Raw genomic sequence first — 18,807 nt, 5'->3', positions numbered from 1 at the left:
CTCAATACTCCTGTTCAACATCATGCTTGAAGTCCCAGTCAATATTAGGCAAGAAAAAGAAATAAAAGGCATACGTATTGGAAAGGAAGAAATAAAACCATCTCCATTTATAGGTAACATGATTGGCCATGTAGAAAATCACCCAAAAAAACTCCCCCCCAAAAAAGAACATCCTAGAGCCAATAAGTAAGCTTAGCTAAGTGGTAGGGTACAAGATCAATACCAAACATCAATTGTGTTTCCCTATACTAGCAATGAACAATTTTAAACTTAAATGTAAAAATTTACATGTAAAAGCAAAGGAATGATATAGACAAAATAGTTTTAAAAACAAAGAGTAAATTGAATGGCTTTTTTTTTTTTTTTTTTTGAGATGGAGTCTCACTCTGTCGCCCAGGCTGGAGTGCAGTGGCCAGATCTCAGCTCACTGCAAGCTCTGCCTCCCGGGTTTATGCCATTCTCCTGCCTCAGCCTCTCGAGTAGCTGGGACTACAGGCGCTCGCCACCTTGCCCGGCTAGTTTTTTTTTTGTATTTTCTTTTTTAGTAGAGACGGGGTTTCACCGGGTTAGCCAGGATGGTCTTGATCTCCTGACCTCGTGATCCGCCTGTCTCAGCCTCCCAAAGTGCTGGGATTACAGGCTTGAGCCACCGCGCCCGGCCTGAATGGCTTCTGTAACTCAGTAAACACCTTTGAGAGTCACACGGTTGTTGTATGTGTAAATAATTCATTCTGACTGGGCACAGTGGCTCACACCTGTAATCCCAGCACTTTGGGAGGCCAAGATGGGCAGATCACCTGAGGTCAGGAGTTTGACACCAGCCTGGCCAACATGGCGAAACCTTGTCTCTACTAAAAATTAAAAAAAAAAAATTAGCTAGGTGTGGTGGCACACGCCTGTAATCCCAACTACTCAGGAGGTTGAGGCATGAGAATAGTTTGAACCCAGGAGGTGGAGGTTGCATTGAGCCGAGATTGTGCCACTGCACTCCAGCTTGGGTGAAAAAGAGAGACCCTGTCTCAAAAAAACAAAAACAAAAACAAACAAAACAAACAAACAAAAAAAATGGAAGAAGCATACTACTTAATGTTGAGACCTACTATAAAGCCACAGTAATCAAGATATCATAGTATTTGTGAAGGAAAAGACATAGAGATCAATGGAAAAGAGCAGAGTCCAGAAATACAGCAAATTTTTTACAAAGGTGCAAAGGCAATTTAATGAAGGACAGTCTTTCAACAATGGTGTTGGGATAATTGGGCATTAATATGCAAAAATAAGCCTCAGTCTAAGCCTCACACTCTACATAAATCTTATTTCAAAATGCATCAGTGTAAGACATAAGACTATAAAACTTCAAAAAGAAATCATAGGAGAAAATGTCTGTAATCTGGGCTGAGAGAGAGTATTCTTAGAATGCTGCTAAAAGCATGATTCATAAAAGAAAAAAGTTTGGTATGTTGGATTTCATCAAACTGGATAAGTTGTACTCTGCAAAGACACAGTAGGAAAGTTAAGACAAGCTACAGATGGGAAGAAAATGTTTACAAACTTGGTGTTCAACAGGAGACCTGTATCAAGAATATATAAAGAATTCTCAAAATCCATCAATCAGAAAACAAATAACCCAATTAAAAACTGTTCAAAAGACTTTAACAGATACTTCACCAAAGAGAATATATGGAAGGCAAGTAAGCACTTAAAAAGATGTTTACCATCATTAGTCACTAGGGAGATGCAAATTGAAACATGAGGAGATCCATGAGGAGATACCTATTAGAATGGTTAAAATAAAATTGAAAATACCAAATGCTGGCAAGACTGAAGAACTACTATGCTCTTGTCTGAAAGTATGTGTCCCCCCAAAATTCACATGTTGAGCCCTACCCCTCAAGGTGATGGTAGTAAGGGATGGGGCCTTTGGGAGGTGATTAGGTCGAAAGGGCTCCTCCCTCATGACTGGATCAGTGCCCTTTCACACGAGGCCTGAGAGAAAGCCTTTTTGCCCCTTCTACCATGTGAGGACACAGAGAAGGCACCCTCTATGAGGAGGGGGACTTCACCAAACACAGAATCTACCAGTGCCTTGATCTTGGACTTCCCAGGGTCTAGAACTACGAGCAATAGATTTCTGCTGTTTATAAATTACCTTGTCTAAGGTATTTTGTTGTAGGAGCCTGAATGACAAAGACAGAGATTGGAACTCTTATATACTGTTGGTAGGAATGCAGAACGGTACAGCTGTGGGGAAAACAGTTTGGCAGTTTCTTGCAAATTCAAGAATATGATCCAGCAGTTCCACTGCTAATAAAAATCATGTTCACACAAAAGCCTGCGCATGGATGTTGATAGCAGCATTATTCAGTATTATTAAAATGTGTAAACAAGACAAGTGTTCTTCAGTGGGTGAAAGGATAAACAAACTGTAGTAATCTATGTAATGAAATACTAAATACTACTTAGCGATATAAAGGAATGAATTATTTATTTGTTCATTCATTTATTTTGAGATGAAGTCTTGCTCTGTCACCCAGACTGGAGTGCAGTGGCACAATCTCGGTTCACTGCAACCTCCACCTCCTGGGCTGAAGTGATTCTCCTGCCTCAGCTTCCCGAGTAGCTGGGACCACAGATGCGCGCCACCATGCCTGGCTAATTTTTGTATTTTTAGTAGAGACAGAGTTTTGCCATGTTGGCCAGGCTAGTCTCAACCTGGCCAGCATGGCGAAACCTCAAGTGATCCTCCTACCTTAGCCTCCCGAAGTGCTGGGATTACAGGCGTGAGCCAACTTGCCTGATGAGAATGAATCATTTATACATACAACAACCTGTGTGACCCTCATTTTACTGAGTTAAAGAAGCCATTCTCAAAAGGTTACGTATTCTGTGCTTCCATTTATATAACGTTCTTTAAAAAATAAAACTAGTGATGAAGAACGAAATAATGGTTGGCAGGATAAGTTACTCCCTCCCCACCCCTTTCCTCCCTCAATTGCTGTTAAATGCATCGTTTCAAAGTTAAAACCAAGACAAGCTTGATCAATATAAAAAAACACAACTCTATGTTGGGGTGCAGGGAATTTGGTCACTGTCATCTCCCATTTCCTCTTTCATCTAGAAAGCCTAACACACCATGGAATGAGGAAGCTGGCTCCTGTGATCTGTTAATATTTGAAGTATGGCCTTTTAATAGGGCCATTGGCAATGTCAATAAGGAAACATCCTGAGAAGGAGAGGGCGATGAGCCTATCTCTCTCAAATCTCACAGCCTGGGGAATAACTCACTACAGAAAAACCTACCTGAATGAAGGTGAGAGAATCCACCCACGTTTATGAAAGATCATGCCTTAGCTAGCCCTCCTTAGTTCTTAGCCACCTTCTTCTCAGTTTTAAGACCCTGCTATGCTAACCGGGAAGGAAAGCATTTTCTTACTAAACTTAACCTCACCTCCTTTTGACCTTCATGTGGTTCTCAGGTTTAAGACCATCTGTACTAATGAGGAACGAAAGTATCTTCTGACTAACCTTCACCTGACCTTCTTTCGCCCTTCACCTGGTTTCCTCAGAGCTTTCTTTCCCTTAGTTTGTATTTCCTATAGCAGTAAGTTAAGTTCCATTTGACTAGGTATTGAGTACCTAAGTGTGTGAGGCTCTCACACAAGGAATCAAGGTTGATGTACAACTTACCATATACCAACTTACCTGTTCACACATTAACATTGTAAAGAAAAGGACAAGGGCAGAAAAACATTTAGACATTTTAAAAAAAGAAATTTACCAGTAAAAGTTATTTATTTCTTAAGACATTTTTAAAAACTATTTTACCTTCATAAAAAAAAGTATGAAAGTAAAAAATAGTCAAACATTCCATATTTATTATCCAAAGAAACAGTTCTATTTATTTATTTATTTTGAGACAGAGTTTTGCTCGTTACCCAAGCTGGAGTACAACGGCGCAGTCTTGGCTCACCGCACCCTCCACCTCCCAGGTTCAAGCGATTCTCCTGTCTCAGCCTCCAAGGTAGCTGGGCTTACAGGGGCCAGCCACCACGCCAGGCTAATTTTTGTATTTTTAATAGACATGGGGTTTCACCGTGTTGGCTAGGCTGGTCTTGAACTCCTGACCTCAGTCAATCCACTCACCTCGGCCTCCCAAAGTGCTGGGATTACAGGCCACAGCACCTGGCCTATTTTAAATAGCATATGATAACTCAAAAATAAAACAGTAGTAAAAGGGTTAAAGTCCCTTTAAATGTCATTCCCCAAAGATAATCATTTTAACAGTATAAAGTCTGTCCTTACAGAATGCATGTATGCATTTTTTAACATAAATGGTTGCCAGCAATTTTTTCTATATAAGCAGATGGTACTAGTTATCCTCCCATATCCATTATGCCATTTTCCTTAGTAATAACATCTCCAACTTTTAGCTGGGCATTTGACTACATAGAATTGTGTGTTTTTTATTTTTATGCTGAGTGGAGATAAAATAGCAAGAGTTTTAAAGTGGATAGATCCCAGTCTTGGTTCTGTTATGAGCTAGATGGGCCAGGTGAGGAAAGTTGCTTCAACTTTTTGGTACTATAGGAGGCAGCACAGCACAGTGATTATGTACAGATGGAGTTCCCAGATCGGACACTCCCTAGCAGTATGATCTCAAGCATGTCACTTATCCTCTCTAAGCTTCCTCTGTTGAATGGAGATAAAGATATCCCTTAACTCATCAGTTGTAAGAATTAAATGAGATAGTGCACACAAAGAGCTTGCATGGGTCAGTACTCAACAAATGTTAGCTATTATTATAGTTGTTTTATTAGCTTTTGAAAAAGAAGATAATAGTATTTGCTTTATTAGGTTGAGGATGAGGATAAAAAAACAAATATGAAAGACTGTATAAGCTAAAAGTCATAATATCACTAAGCTTAAAACCCCCCGCTTTGGCCGGCGCGGTGCTCAAGCCTGCTAATCCCAGCACGTTGGGAGCCCGAGGAGGGCGGCGATCACGGAGGCGTCAGGAGATCGAGACCATCCTGCTAACACTGCGAAGGCGCTCTACGAAAAGAATACAAAACTGACCCACGGCCCGACGGTGGCGGCGCCTGCTGGAGCTCCCAGCTACTCCCGGAGGCTGCAGGCAGCGAGAATGGCGTGAGAAGCCCGGAGGCGGAGCTTGCCAGTGAGCCGAGATCCGGCCCACGCGTCTCCAGCCGGGGCGCGCGCGCGGGGGGCGCGCAAAAGAAAAAAAAAAGAAAAAGAAAAAAAGGAACCCGGGTGGCAGTGGCGACTGAACCCTGCTCCTTGGCATTGGGATATGGAACGATATTATTATAGTAGTTCTGTGTGTGTTGCCTATGGGGACCAATCCACCGGAGTAACTAGACAGGAGAATGTATCTGAGAGAAAGTTCTCCCTCAGTTTAAAGGAATTAACTAAATTGGATGCCACTGGAAAGTGCAGACAGCTCAGAGATCCGCTGTGTGTTAATCTGATACCTTGTTATGTATCAGAACTTGCTCAAGCCTCTTGAGCACACTTGTGACTTCCAGGCATTGTTCTTGTTGTCCCTTTTCCAGGCCACACAGGACTGCTTAAGGGTGAGCTACAGTTATATAAACACTTCATCTTACACATTCTATTGCCAATGGAAACCTTTCATAGACTGATGTCATTTGGGGCAGAATCTGTGTTTTATTTTCCACTGTATTCTCAGGGCCAACCCAGTGTCTGGCACACAGTAAAAGCCCAATCAGTAGACATCCAATGTCTCTAGAAACTCTGCCCCTTAGCTAGAGGCAGATTTCACAGGCTGGGAGAGGAGAGGGCAGGCAGAATGTGTAGGGGAGGCAGGAGGCTTGTGTATCTGGCTTTTAATGTCTGCTGGATGTGGCAGCTGCCACCAGCTATAGACCACTTTATGACTTTGACATATACAGTCCCGTTCAGAACTGTGCTACAGCTCAAGGATATTACTGTAAATCAATCAGAAATAATTAAATTCTGGAAAATCCTTCCAGGCTGCAATCTTGCCACGGAGCAAAAAATGATCTAAATCTAGACATGCCATTTAAAAACTTGATTACACCAGGCACTGTCACATCTGGTCCTGATGCCAGATACATTTAGGTTCAAATTCTATCTCTGACATTTATGAGCTGTGTGACCTTAGGCAAGTTCCTTAACGTTGCTAAATTTCAGTTTTCCTTCTTTAAAAAGCCATTAATAATACCCCAATAAATGGTTGTGAGGATTATTCAATCTTGATGAGTAAAGTAGTTTCGAGATAGATCCGGATTTTAAATTCTGGCTTTGCTGCTTAAGTTGGACAAAATACTCAATCTTTTTAAATTGTTTCCTTCTCTGTGAAATGAGAATTAAAGTGTATACCTAATGAGGTTATTGAGAGGATTAATTAAATCTGTATAACATGTTTAGTACAGTGTCTAGTATACAGTAAGGGCCTAATAAATGTTAGCTGTCATTATTACCACAATAATTACTATTATTACATAAAAAGGCAGCACTTAATATATATTGGTGTAGCCATCTCCTCCAGCTTAATCTCCTACTAATGAGAAATATCCAAGAATTGGACAATTGGGTCAAGCGTAAAGCATATCTTGATAGATATTGCCATAATGCTCACCAAAAGGCTTGTAACCAACTTACAATGTCACTAACAATGTGAAGAATCTATCAATTTCATTCTAACCCTCACAGACTTTTTTTTTTCTGTTATTTTTTTTTTTGAGACGGAGTCTTGCTCTGTCACCCAGGCTGGAGGCAGTGCCCAGATCTCAGCTCACTGCAAGCTCTGCCTCCCGGGTTTACGCCATTCCCCTGCCTCAGCCTCCGGAGTAGCTGGGACTATAGGCGCCCACCACCTCGCCCGGCTAGTTTTTTGTATTTTTTTAGTAGAGACGGGATTTCACCGTGTTAGCCAGGATGGTCTTTTCTGTTATTTTTAAAGGGGCAGCATGGTATCTCAAGGTTACTTCAATTTTCATTTATTACTGTGAGGGTGGACATTTTCCCATCTCTTATGTTTACTGTTTGGATATCTTCTGGTGTGAATGATTTATTTCTATCTTTTGCCTATTTATTAGTTTGAATCTTGGTGTTTTTCTTAAAAATTTGAATAAACTATATATTAGAACATTAACTATTATATTTAATGCAAATACTTTCCTGGTAAGTTGGAGCCATAGAGGTCTGGTACAGATGAGGGGAGATCAGGAAAAAGTTCTATGTGTTCAGGGATTTTTCTGTGGGTGGGGCTGCTGCCTTCTGCATGATGAACTCAACTACCCTCACATCCATCTCACAATATCTCTGGCCCTGCATGACACTGTAGTTCTTTTTTTAAATAAAAAAAATTATTTTATTTTTAAAGACAGAGTCTCCACTGTGTCACTCTGGTTGGAGTGGAACAATCATAGCTCACTGCAGCCTTGAACTCTTGGGTCCAAGGGATCCTCCCACCTCAGCCTCCTGAGTAGCTAGAACTACAGGTATGTGCAGCAATGTCAGGCTAAATTTAATTTTAATTTTTGTTGTAGAGACAGGGTCTGGCTGTGTTGGCCAGGCTGGTCTCAAACTCTTGGCCTCAAGCGATCCTTTTGCCTCAGTCTCCCAAAGCACTGGGATTATAGGCATGAGCCACTGGGCCCAGCCCCAACACTGTAGTTCTATATTGCTAACTATAGGGTACTCGTATTTCTTCTTAGTTGTCTTGTAGATACCTCAAACCTATCATAGATATGAATGAACTCATCAGCCATTCCCCAACCTGCTAACTTTCTAAACTTCCCCATTTGGACCCTTATTGTTCTAGTCAAGAGGTCTTGAAGCTCTTAATGTAGTAAAAAGGCTTCCCTGAGTCTCTCAGACAGGCCTGTTGAAGCATCTCTTTTTTGTTGTTGTTCATATATGCCAAGCCAGAACAGAATGCAATTATACTCTTGAGTTGTAAGTCATGTGTCCTGATTTTTGATTTGGAAAATATGATCACATGTATCAAGAAGATGAGCAGAAGAGGCAGCCAAGTTGACATGTTGTCTCAGGAACTTTCTGAATGCCAATATCTGCTACTGAAATTAATACATGTGAGTCTGAAGTGGGTAAGCAGAACAATCCCATGGAGACTGCAAGCCAGACATGGGTATTTGATAGTGGAAGTGGGGAATTAATCAAAGGAAAAGACAGTACTAGAAATCATTGCCTTGGGTATTTGGTCCACACATCTACTTTCCTTAAATGATTTTTGTATTTTAATGGTGATATTTTTCAAATTGTTTGGGCAATTAAATATTTTTAATAATTAGTATAATACAGTATTGATTTTGTCTTAGCATTATGGCTTTTTCTGTTGATGTTTCCATTAGGATATGAGTGCCATGAAATTAGAAAGTGTGTTTTGACCTTCCTTCTAATGCCCAGCCCAATGGCTTTGTGTAGATACATGTGCTTTGAACAGATCTATGTGGAGATCCAGTTCCTTCTAAAGTCAACTGAAGTGGGCGTCATGAGTTGCAATAGAGAAAACAACAAGGCAAGCATCAGGTCAAAAATAAAAAGCCCAGATAACATCTTAAATGAAAGTTACTCTCCTTCTTATTTTCTAACTTTCCCCTCAATTTCCCCCAGTACACAATGGATCACTTAAGAAGCCCCATCCTCTTCAGAGACAAGAAACACTTCCAGTAAGACATACTGAGAATAACCGCAGTTTCTTAGTGCCTTTGGAGTATGCATTGAAATTCCGTGCAGTTCAGAAGTTCTTCCGAGAGTTGGGTGTGCCTGTGTGCGGTGCATGTGCATATGAGTAGGTACATGCACGTGGGTGTGTGTGGTGCGGCATACTGTTCTCATGAAGGCACACTTTCTACACTGTTCAGGGGAGGAGAACGATAAAGCCACTTTTTCTCAAGACAGAGTATGATGGTATGAAATCCACATTCACCAACCTCAAATATTCCTTCATTCCCCAAAGAGTCATGTTTAGGGGAGCAGGGTGAAGTCTGGGCATTGGGCTTAGTATATTCTAATTATTTCTACAAAGACTAACTAGATTTTCCAATTTGAAGAGGGTCCTTGGAGGGTTTCTTTTGTCAGCTGTGGGGGACAGGCAGGTGGGGATATCCAGAAAGAAATGGGAACCTGGAACTCACATTAGCAAGCAGTTGATCATAAAACAAAATGACTTGCTAAATTCCAATCAATGGCACAGTGTGACCTGAGAGTGATGTCCTGAATTCCCTTCCACAGTTATCTAGAGAAGGACTTAGATGGGTATATTCCAATATTGGCGAGAGTCCCTTTACACTCCCCAGCAGAAAAACTGGTTAATTTACATCCCAGGTCATTATCTCATTATCTGTGTCTCTGGATTGCATTCTTCAGTAACTAATCCCTCACCTACAACAGTACATAGTAAGGTCAAGGATGAAATTTCGCAGAATCTCGCTCCCCACAGCACCACGCACAAGGAGACCCAACCATTCCAGCCAACCCCGTGTGTCTAAGTCCCATTCGCCCACATAAGTCTCTATTTGACAAATTCCTCGAGTTACTACCCTTGGGGTGGGGACCTTTCGCCTCCCGTGAGGTGCCGGCTCTCCCAGGCTTTGCGGACTGCCCCCGTGGGGTGGGGAGATTCGCCTCTGGTGCCGAGGGAAAACTGTGTTAGGCGAAGGTGGAAGTTCTGTCGGACCCGTGAGAGCACGTGGGTGCGCGCGGGCCGCGTAGTGAGCAGCAGCCAGGATTCCGCTCCAGATCGCGCCCCCGTCGCATTTCATTGCCTGGAACGGCCCACGCCTCGCGATGGCCCCGCAGGCACCCGGCACAGCATAGCGTGGCTGCGCGGCCACCGCAGCGCACGGACCCCCACCCTGCCCGACCCCAGACCCGCAGGCGAGCCCGTCTGGTATGCAATGGATGGAAAGGGTACCAACTAGTCATCCCAAAGTCCTTTAGAGGGCAACTCGGCGCGATTTTCTCTTCCCGACCCGCTGCCTCCACAGCAGCCGCTCGGAGCACCCCCCGGCAGGTGCCCCGCGCAAGCTCCGCGCCTTCCCAGCGGATCCCTGGCCCCTGCTGGACCCAGGCCCAGCACAAGATAAATGAGTTTGCTCTGTACCTGATCCTGTCCTTCTCGGCCCTCTGTAGCTCCTCATTTCTTTCCAGCACCTGAAGGATCTTCCTGGCCTCTTCGTCATTTAAGAAACTGAAATCAAACCCCGGAGGAACTTTCGTCATTTTCTTTACTGTGTGTGAGTTACACTTAAGCTCCTTGGCGCCTCCTGTTAGGAAGGCATTTTTCAACATATACAAGACCAGTTTCACTAACTTGATCCCACAGCCAATAATAAGTCCGTCCCTTTGAAAGTCTAAAACCACAAACCTAGGGAACGCCCACACCTAAAGGGCTCATATTGACAACACCTTAATGACATATTTCTCTCAACCTGTCCAACCGAGATGCAAAGTGAACGTCTAAAGGGAGAGAGGGAACCAATCCTGTTCCAAGGGGGGCGGGCCCTCCCTCGTCCCCTCCCTCGATCCCTCCCTCGTTCCCTCCCGTCACCCTCCCCGCCCCCTATTTGAGTTGTTAAGCAAACAAGCCTATATAATTCTGCCTCTAAAGTGAGGCAAGGCTAAGTGTTGGCGCCAAAGTGTTTGCTTTTGCTGTTGCTGTTTGCTCGCAGAACTTGAGCTTGACTAGCAAAGGAGTGAAAAAGAAGGAGATTCATGACTAATCCTCCCTTTCAATAATTAAGAGCCCATAGAAAATAGAATTGCAAGTAGGGTTTGTAACTGGCAAAAGGATTACTTCGTTTGAAAGACCAGGAAGAACTAAACTCAATTACACTACTGACTGTGGATGAACCTGGCTGAAGGGCGGAAATTATGTATCCTTGGAAACGAATTATTTGCCAAGCTTCTCATCCCGTAGACACCCCCCACCTCCACTGTCCCACAAAAGTCATTCTCAGACTTTAGAAACAAACAAACAAACAAAACAGTTTATGATATTTTAAGAGAAGACAGCCCAGAAGCAAAGGACGGTAGAAAACACCTGTTAGAAGTTTTCTGTAAGATTTTATTACCATCTTAATAAACTCAGAGAAGTAATACACATGCCATTTAAAAATACCTAATCCTCTGGTGAAAGCAAATGGTAATCCTATGAAGCCACGGAAATAGCTTTCCTAGAAAGTCAGGTGTTCCACAATACAATGAAGAATAATGGAAATTTATAAAGATATTCACATATATGCATTTTTTTAAATTATCAAGGCTTTTACAGAAAACATGTTTTTATCTTGGCTTCACTTCCTACACAAAAATAACTCTGTCAGATTGACTTTTCTGTCCCATAGCCTTAATTTGGTCATTTTGAAGATGGTGATAATTACTAACATATAAAATGTACATCTACATGTATCATTTCTTTTTGTGGCACATGAACCCAATTAAAATTCTGTATCTTTACAAGAACATGATATCAAAAATTGCCACTTGTGTTTTGGTCTCTGGGTTATCCCCACTCGATCATCATTATTTAAAACATGCCTAGGCAGCTAGCCATTCAGACAACTTTCTGTGGGTGTCTGTTATTTGTGTGAACCAGGAACCAGTTTTGTTCACCTATGGTGTACACAACACAGAACTCCTTTATAAACAGTGTCTGTATTAGTGATCATGTTTTGGGAGTATGTCTTGTATATGGCGTCCAATTTTTCTAGTGTGTTCATTTATTTAGCATACACGTGGGACTTCTCCATATGGTCACTGGTGGGATTTTACACTGTTTCCAGTATATCAGTGAACTGATTTCAACCAACATATCCTGGTGCCTATTACATGAAGGCATCATACACTGTGAACAACACAGTTCTTGTCTTTAGAAAGTTTGTAATCCAGTGGGAGAGAAACACAAATAGAAAGATGACTATGTAACAAAGAACATAACAGAGGAATAAAGAAAATTCCATGAGCACACAGAAAAGTAAGTGGCAACTGAGTGGATTGAGAGAGGATACAGTATTTAGGTTGCTGCATGAAGAGTCAGATTTCAAGAGGAAGAAATAGGGGGTGGTGGGAGGAGATGTGTGAGTCTATTCTAGGCAAGGGGATCAGCATGCTGAATAGCAGAAGTACAGTCTAGGAATCTTCTCATATTCCCTCAACCTCTCTAATGACCAGACTGAACAAAAGCTTGGAAGCTAGAAAAGACTGGAGCATGTTCTGGGATTGGTACATGATCTGTTTTGGCAGAGCACGTAGTCTCCACAGGGGTAAAATCTTCCTCTTTTTATGTAGAAAGCACAAATCTACACATAATACACAGATGTACAGTGTATCTGTAGTATTAACATTGCACAAGGGAGGTGATTGTGAAAAAAGTTCTAAAAAGGTTCGTTGTGGGGACAGTAATGAGAAAGCGGTTTAGAAACACTGGGCTAGGCCGGGCGCGGTGGCTCAAGCCTGTAATCCCAGCACTTTGGGAGGCCGAGATGGGCGGATCACGAGGTCAGGAGATCGAGACCATCCTGGCTAATACGGTGAAACCCTGTCTCTACTAAAAAATACAAAAAAACTAGCCGGGCGAGGTGGTGGGCGCCTGTAGTCCCAGCTACTCGGGAGGCTGAGGCAGGAGAATGGCGTAAACCCGGGAGGCGGAGCTTGCAGTGAGCTGAGAACCGGCCACTGCACTCCAGCCTGGGCGACAGAGCGAGACTCCGTCTCAGAAAAAAATAAAAAATAAAATAAAATAAAAAAATAAAGAAACACTGGGCTAGTGCCCAGAGCACAGTGAGCTGAAATGTAGTCAGGCTGAGCTCTGACTATGAATGCCATGCAATTCTAGACTTCATTGTGTAAGCACCGAGGAGCTAATACAGGTTTTAAGGGTGACAGTGATGCAGTTAAAATTGAACTTAGGGCCGGGCGCGGTGGCTCACACCTGTAGTCCCAGCACTTTGGGAGGCAGAGGCTGGCAGATCACAAGGTCAGGAGATCGAGACAATCCTGGCTAACACAGTGAAACCCTGCCTCTACTAAAAATACACAAAATTAGCCCAGCATGCATGCCTGTAGTCCCAGCTACTCAGGAGGCTGAGGCAGGAGAATCGCTTAAACCCGGGAGGAACAGGTTGCAGTGAGCTGAGATCGCACCAATACACTCCAGCCTGGGCAACAGTGCGAGACTCTGTCTCAAAAAAAAAAAAAAAAAAAAAAAAAAAATTGAACTTTGGGCATATTACTCTGATAGCAATAGACAAGAAGAGTAGAGTGAAGATGGCATCAAGGAAACCATTGTGTTGGAATGCTGATGCAGGAGAAAGGGAAAGAGGACCCAATCAAAGGCAATGTAAGTGAGAGTAGAAAAAGGGTGGAATTCCAAAAATATTGGCTGGATTTGGTAACTCATTAAACAAGAGGATTAAGAAAGAGACACAAAGATGATGCAAGATCTCAAGAAAGGTGTCTAAAAGGAGACTAGTCTATTTGATAGTATGAGAAACACAGGTTTGTCCAGAAATCAGTTTTTCAGTTTTTGACACAAGCAGTTTGATGTATCTACAATTCATCCACATGGCAGTTTAAAATGAGAAATGTGGGACTCGAATTCTTGAAACAGGGATGGAGAAATAGATTGGGAGGTTATCTGCTTAAAAATGGTTGCCAAAACCCTGAGATAGCAAAGGAAGGATGAGGAGCAGAAGCTGAGTTGAGAACTTTGAATGTCCAACCTCATCAGACATCAGCACCGAAACATGCTTCAGCCCTGGGTTGTGGCACAATGGGGCATACCATTGAGAAACTTTTATATTGAGAAATTTACGAGGCATTGGGGACTGGCCTGGAAACCATACAGAATTGTTTTTGTGGAGTTTTAAACACAATGCTCTTAAAATTAAAATAATTCTCCAAAGGTTTGTTTTATGGGCTTATTTAGCCAGCAGCAAGCAGTCATTTTCAATCTTAGTATCTGTAATCCTGGCAACCTTTTGCCCAGGCTCTCAGCTAAAAAGATACTCATCAGTTTGGTTTTTAATAGTCACAGCTGGATAGAAAGCAATAATCTTTAGAAATCTCCCATTGTCTCCTACCTTCTCTAGTCTGTTGACCAAATCCCTGCCAGAGGGCTTAGTTTTTTCCTTCCTTGGCAATCACCAAGCCAAGAGACATGCTGATCACATCACTTGCTTGAATGTCTGATTTTTTATTTTATTTTATTTTCTTGAGATGGAGTCTCACTCTGTTGGCCAGGCTGGAGTGCTGTGGCTCAATCTCAGCTCACTGCAACCTCTGCCTCCTGGGTTCAAACGATTCTCCTTCCTCAGCCTCCCAATTAGCTGGGATTACAGATGCACACCACCACACCCAGCTAATTTTTGTATTTTTATTAAGGAATGTGTTTTACCATGTGTTTTACAGGTTGATCTTGAACTCCTGACCTCAGGTGATTTATATATTAACATAGTTTGCTTTATCATTAGATCAAAGTAATAACACATTATTATCAAAAGTTCTCTGATAAAATTCAATATTGCTTCTTGTTAGGACTAAACTAAATTGAGCTAAATTTAAAATGACTTGGTAATTCTTTAGAAAGGATTTTTCCTTGATGTGGCAAGGAATGTCTGTCCCAGATAACACCAGTATTATAATTAATGGTGAGTCTGTGAAGTAACAATAATCAAAGACACCTGCTATTCCCTATATTGTCTAACATTGTTCTGGTAGTTCTAGTTGATACAATAGGGAAGGAAAAAAACAATGTGGTGTGACTCTTAGAAAAGAGAAAATTGATCATAGGTGATAATTATCTACTTAGGAAAAAGACCAGAGAAATCTGTTAAAAAAAAAAAAAAAAAAAAACCTGTTAGAACTAAAAAGGGAGTACAAATTAGTGGCCATGTGTGGCATCATTCAACAACTATTTATGGAATGTCTACTATCTGTTGGGAAATGTTCTAGGAACTGTGTAGACAAGATGTTCTTGCACTCAAAACATTACCTTCTAATGGATAGAAGTAAATAAATAAATAAATAAATCAACATAAATTTAGAGTGTGATAAGTGCCGTGAACCAAGTAAACAGGGTGGAGGATGGGAGGGATGCAGGGAGGGCTCCAGCTGGAGTGGTCAGTCTGGAGACTGACCCGCATGATGAGATGTCATATGAGCTAAAACCTGAAGGGTAAGAAGCCAGACATGTGAAGAACTTACGGGTACAAATGTCCTCAAATTGGTTGAATAAAATGTGGGTAGAAAGTAGATGTGTGTGCTATTTATAAGTTCTTTTGAACTTATTTCATCTTCATCTAAGAAATACTCCACAGGGCTCCTTGCCCCAGATAATGGGCTTAGTGGTTATGGGCATGCAGTGTTTATTTAACCTGCTGTATCTCAGGCCCTGTGCCAGGTGCTGGAAACACAGAGGCATCAAGGTAAACAGGTCTCTGTCTTCAGAGAGTTTGCACTCCCTTGGAAAGAGACAGATAATACATTAGTAAATAAATAAAAAGATTTACCAAGTGTGATAAATGCTATGAAGGAAATTAACAGAGTGATACGGTGGAGAGTGAGTTTGAAGAGGAGGGGATACTCTTAGATGGGGTGGTTGGGAAGGCTACCCTGAGGTGACACATAAGTGGTGACCTGAAGGGTGTCAAGGATCCAGCTTTGCTAAGACACAGGAGAAGGGCTTTCCAAGCAGAGGCAAGTGCCAAGATGCTGAAGCAGGAGAGAGATTTGCAGGCTCTGGGCTGATGTCTCTGGACCATGGCAAATGCCTGGAAGAGGGACATAAAAAAGGAGGTTGGAGAAGTAAGTGTGGGCCTGATAACATAAGGGAGCTAGGCCAAGCAAGGGAGGTTAGATTCCATCCAAAGGACATGGGCTTGGAGTCAGTAGTCCTTGGTTCAAGTTCTGGCTACAATATTTATTAGATGTGTGACCTTGGGTAGCCATCTCACCTCCTTCCACCTCATAACGTTGTGCAATTAAATGTGCTAGTGTCTGGGAAGTGTGTAGCATATGGTAAGCCCTCCGGAAAAAGAGAGATGGAGAGAGAGAGAGAGAGATCTTCCCAGCTAGGTGGTCAGTGGGATTCTGCCCAGTTTCCTCCTCACACCTGGCTGGCTTCTGGGATAATAAAATAAATTTCCAGATGTTATCTCTTCTCTCCCTGCCTCCAAACTAGAGGAACTCTTTTCTCTGGGCAGAACTCACCTCACATTGTATATGACATAAGGATTAAATTGTTTTAAATTGAAAATGTAGCATGATGACACCAACATGGTAAAAGAAAAACAAAAGATATTTTGTAATCCAACCATCCTAATTCAAGGACTGCTTCCGTATTTGAATATCATTCTAAAGTTCTGTCTCATGTGTGTGTGTGTATAAAGCTATAGTTATAAATCACAATTGTGTATACACATATATACAAATGCATACTCATAACACAGTTGTAATCACAGTGTGTATATTTTGATGAAGGCTTTTAATATTATTATGAAAGACCTCTGTAGATTTCACAACCTAACTGGATTTAAAAAAAGAACCTTCAGTTCTGAAGGTTCTTTGAGAACTTTAAACTGCTTTACAGAAGTAAGATTGTTGACTGTTTTTATGTTACCTCAATAACCAGTTCTGGCATTTTATAGTATTCACTCTTTGAACATTTTTCCTTACAGCAATTCTACCAACTTCCATGTGGTTGCCTTTCTGTTTAGAAGAAGTGCCTTTCAATAACAATCCTTGTGCAGACATCAAGTTGACACCTGGAAAAGAAACCTGTTTTTTTGGTTGTTGGGGAGGCTTCTCTTCAGTAAAGAAAGCAGGGTAAGTGAGAGCACTGACAATGCTGATGGCGTGCAGCCTTTAATAACTACTGTTGACCTGAGAGAAGGAATGCCATGCCTGCTCTCAATAGATTTTAAAAAGTTTTCAGTAACTCACTTCTTCATAAGCAAAGACCTACATTTGTTTGCTTCCGTAATACTAATCCATTGAACTTGATTTTACTCTTTAAGTCCAGGAGATTGCAATCTGGGTAACTTGGAATCTACAAGGAAGGTGAGAAGAGAGGGCCCTTTCCTATACTTTCCCTTCTATGTTGCATGGAGATGGGGGAAAAGGGGACAGAGAGTGGAAGAAAATTCAAATATGGGAGACTGAACTCAGCATCTTCTAAACTTCAAAGAAATGTCCACTTGGAATGAAAAGAGTGAGATTGAAAGTTAAGTTTTTCTTTCCCCATCAACAGCCTAAATACTGGTATGCTGCAGTCTCTTTGCAACCTTTTATTAGATGGATCATTGCAATTACTTAATATACCACTCACATCTAATCAAATGGTGGCTCCAACTAAACCTGAAGTTTCTTTTTATCTCTGTGCATTTTAAAGCATTTATTAATGTATTTGGATTTTTTTCTCCTTTTGATTCAAGTACCTGGGTCTTAAACTAGAAACAAATTTGTTAACGGTTTAATGTGACTGGCACAGTATGGGGATGATAGTTCTTCAAAACTTGTATTGTGATTTAAGAAGGCAAATTTCCACTAAATAGAATATGATAATTTCATTTCTTGTTTTTAAATTCATTATCAGGACCTACTAGTGTCTGGGTGGAAGACTTTAAGCAGAGCTAACTAACCAATGAAGGTCTTCAGAAATTAACCTTAATTTTAATTTAGATGTATTTTAAGTACTTTTTGGTTCTTCATTTCCTGTACTAGTCATTTGTTCTCATATATGGGGCACACTTCAAATAATACATTAACCACACAGATTTTAGGATTCTAGCCATCCCTTTTTCCACCACACACAATTGTTTTCCTGGTTATCTTTGTTGTTTCACATGGTCAGGTGTTTATTGTCGAGTGACAAGTTCAATGACAAGTACAATATTATTCAATGCCTTCAAACAGGATAATGACACATAAGTTTCTAAATACAAGCTGTTGAAAGAACACAAAGAAGTTGTTGCCATGGCTTAAGAAGCAGGCTGAGTCCTTCAGCAGAGCCCATGGACCAGGAAGAATTGTTCACCATACATGGACTTCCTGCGAGTAATAGAATATTCCTACTGGAGTGAAATTTGCCATATATGCTTGTGGTCCTGAGTTAGAATGTCTAACTTGAGTACTAATTGAGCAGAGATGTCAACCCTCTTGGAATAGAGTAACATCTGGGTCTTGCTAAATCCTATTAAACTAATTATTGTGTAGATCAAAATATGCCAGTGCTGGCCGGGTGCGGTGGCTCAAGCCTGTAATCCCAGCACTTTGGGAGGCCGAGACGGGCGGATCACGAGGTCAGGAGATCGAGACCATCCTGGTTAACCCAGTGAAACCCCGTCTCTACTAAAATACAAAAAACTAGCCAGGCGAGGTGATGGGCGCCTGTAGTCCCAGCTACTCGGGAGGCTGAGGCAGGAGAATGGCGTAAACCCGGGAGGCGGAGCTTGCAGTGAGCTGAGATCTGGCCACTGCACTCCAGCCCGAGCGACAGAGCGAGACTCTGTCTCAAAAAAAAAAAAAAAAAAAAAAATGCCAGTGCTTTAAATAACTCTATATTTCAATACCCATAGTCACATGATGGTATGTATCATATTAGACATTCTCCTGGTTAAGGAGCTGACTAGATAGACAAACTTTCAAATTAATAGCATACTTCAGTTAATAGTCATAGGAGAGAAAACGCACTTAACATATAAAGAAATACAAATAGAAATAGTATTTCCAAGACTGACTAAGAAATGGTCACATAAATTTACAACCACACTAGGT

At 41.6% G+C, this 18,807-nt stretch overlaps 1 protein-coding gene across 1 annotated transcript in view; it reads right to left on the bottom strand.

The window, feature by feature from the left end:
* EXPH5 (exophilin 5) overlaps nt 1-10,363 on the bottom strand; it is a 92,927-nt gene extending 82,564 nt beyond the window's left edge. Inside the window, 1 exon segment of the mRNA XM_017855287.1 lies at nt 10,136-10,363. Coding sequence (XP_017710776.1) covers nt 10,136-10,323 — 188 coding nt within the window. The 5' untranslated portion in view covers nt 10,324-10,363.
* Between the last annotated feature and the right edge of the window lie 8,444 nt (nt 10,364-18,807).

This window comes from Rhinopithecus bieti, unplaced genomic scaffold (genome assembly GCF_001698545.2).
Source record: "Rhinopithecus bieti isolate Rb0 unplaced genomic scaffold, ASM169854v2 scaffold_39705, whole genome shotgun sequence".
Lineage (NCBI taxonomy): Eukaryota > Metazoa > Chordata > Mammalia > Primates > Cercopithecidae > Rhinopithecus > Rhinopithecus bieti.
The sequence above is the reverse complement of the archived record's forward strand: the minus strand, read 5'-3'. Positions and strand labels throughout refer to the sequence as shown.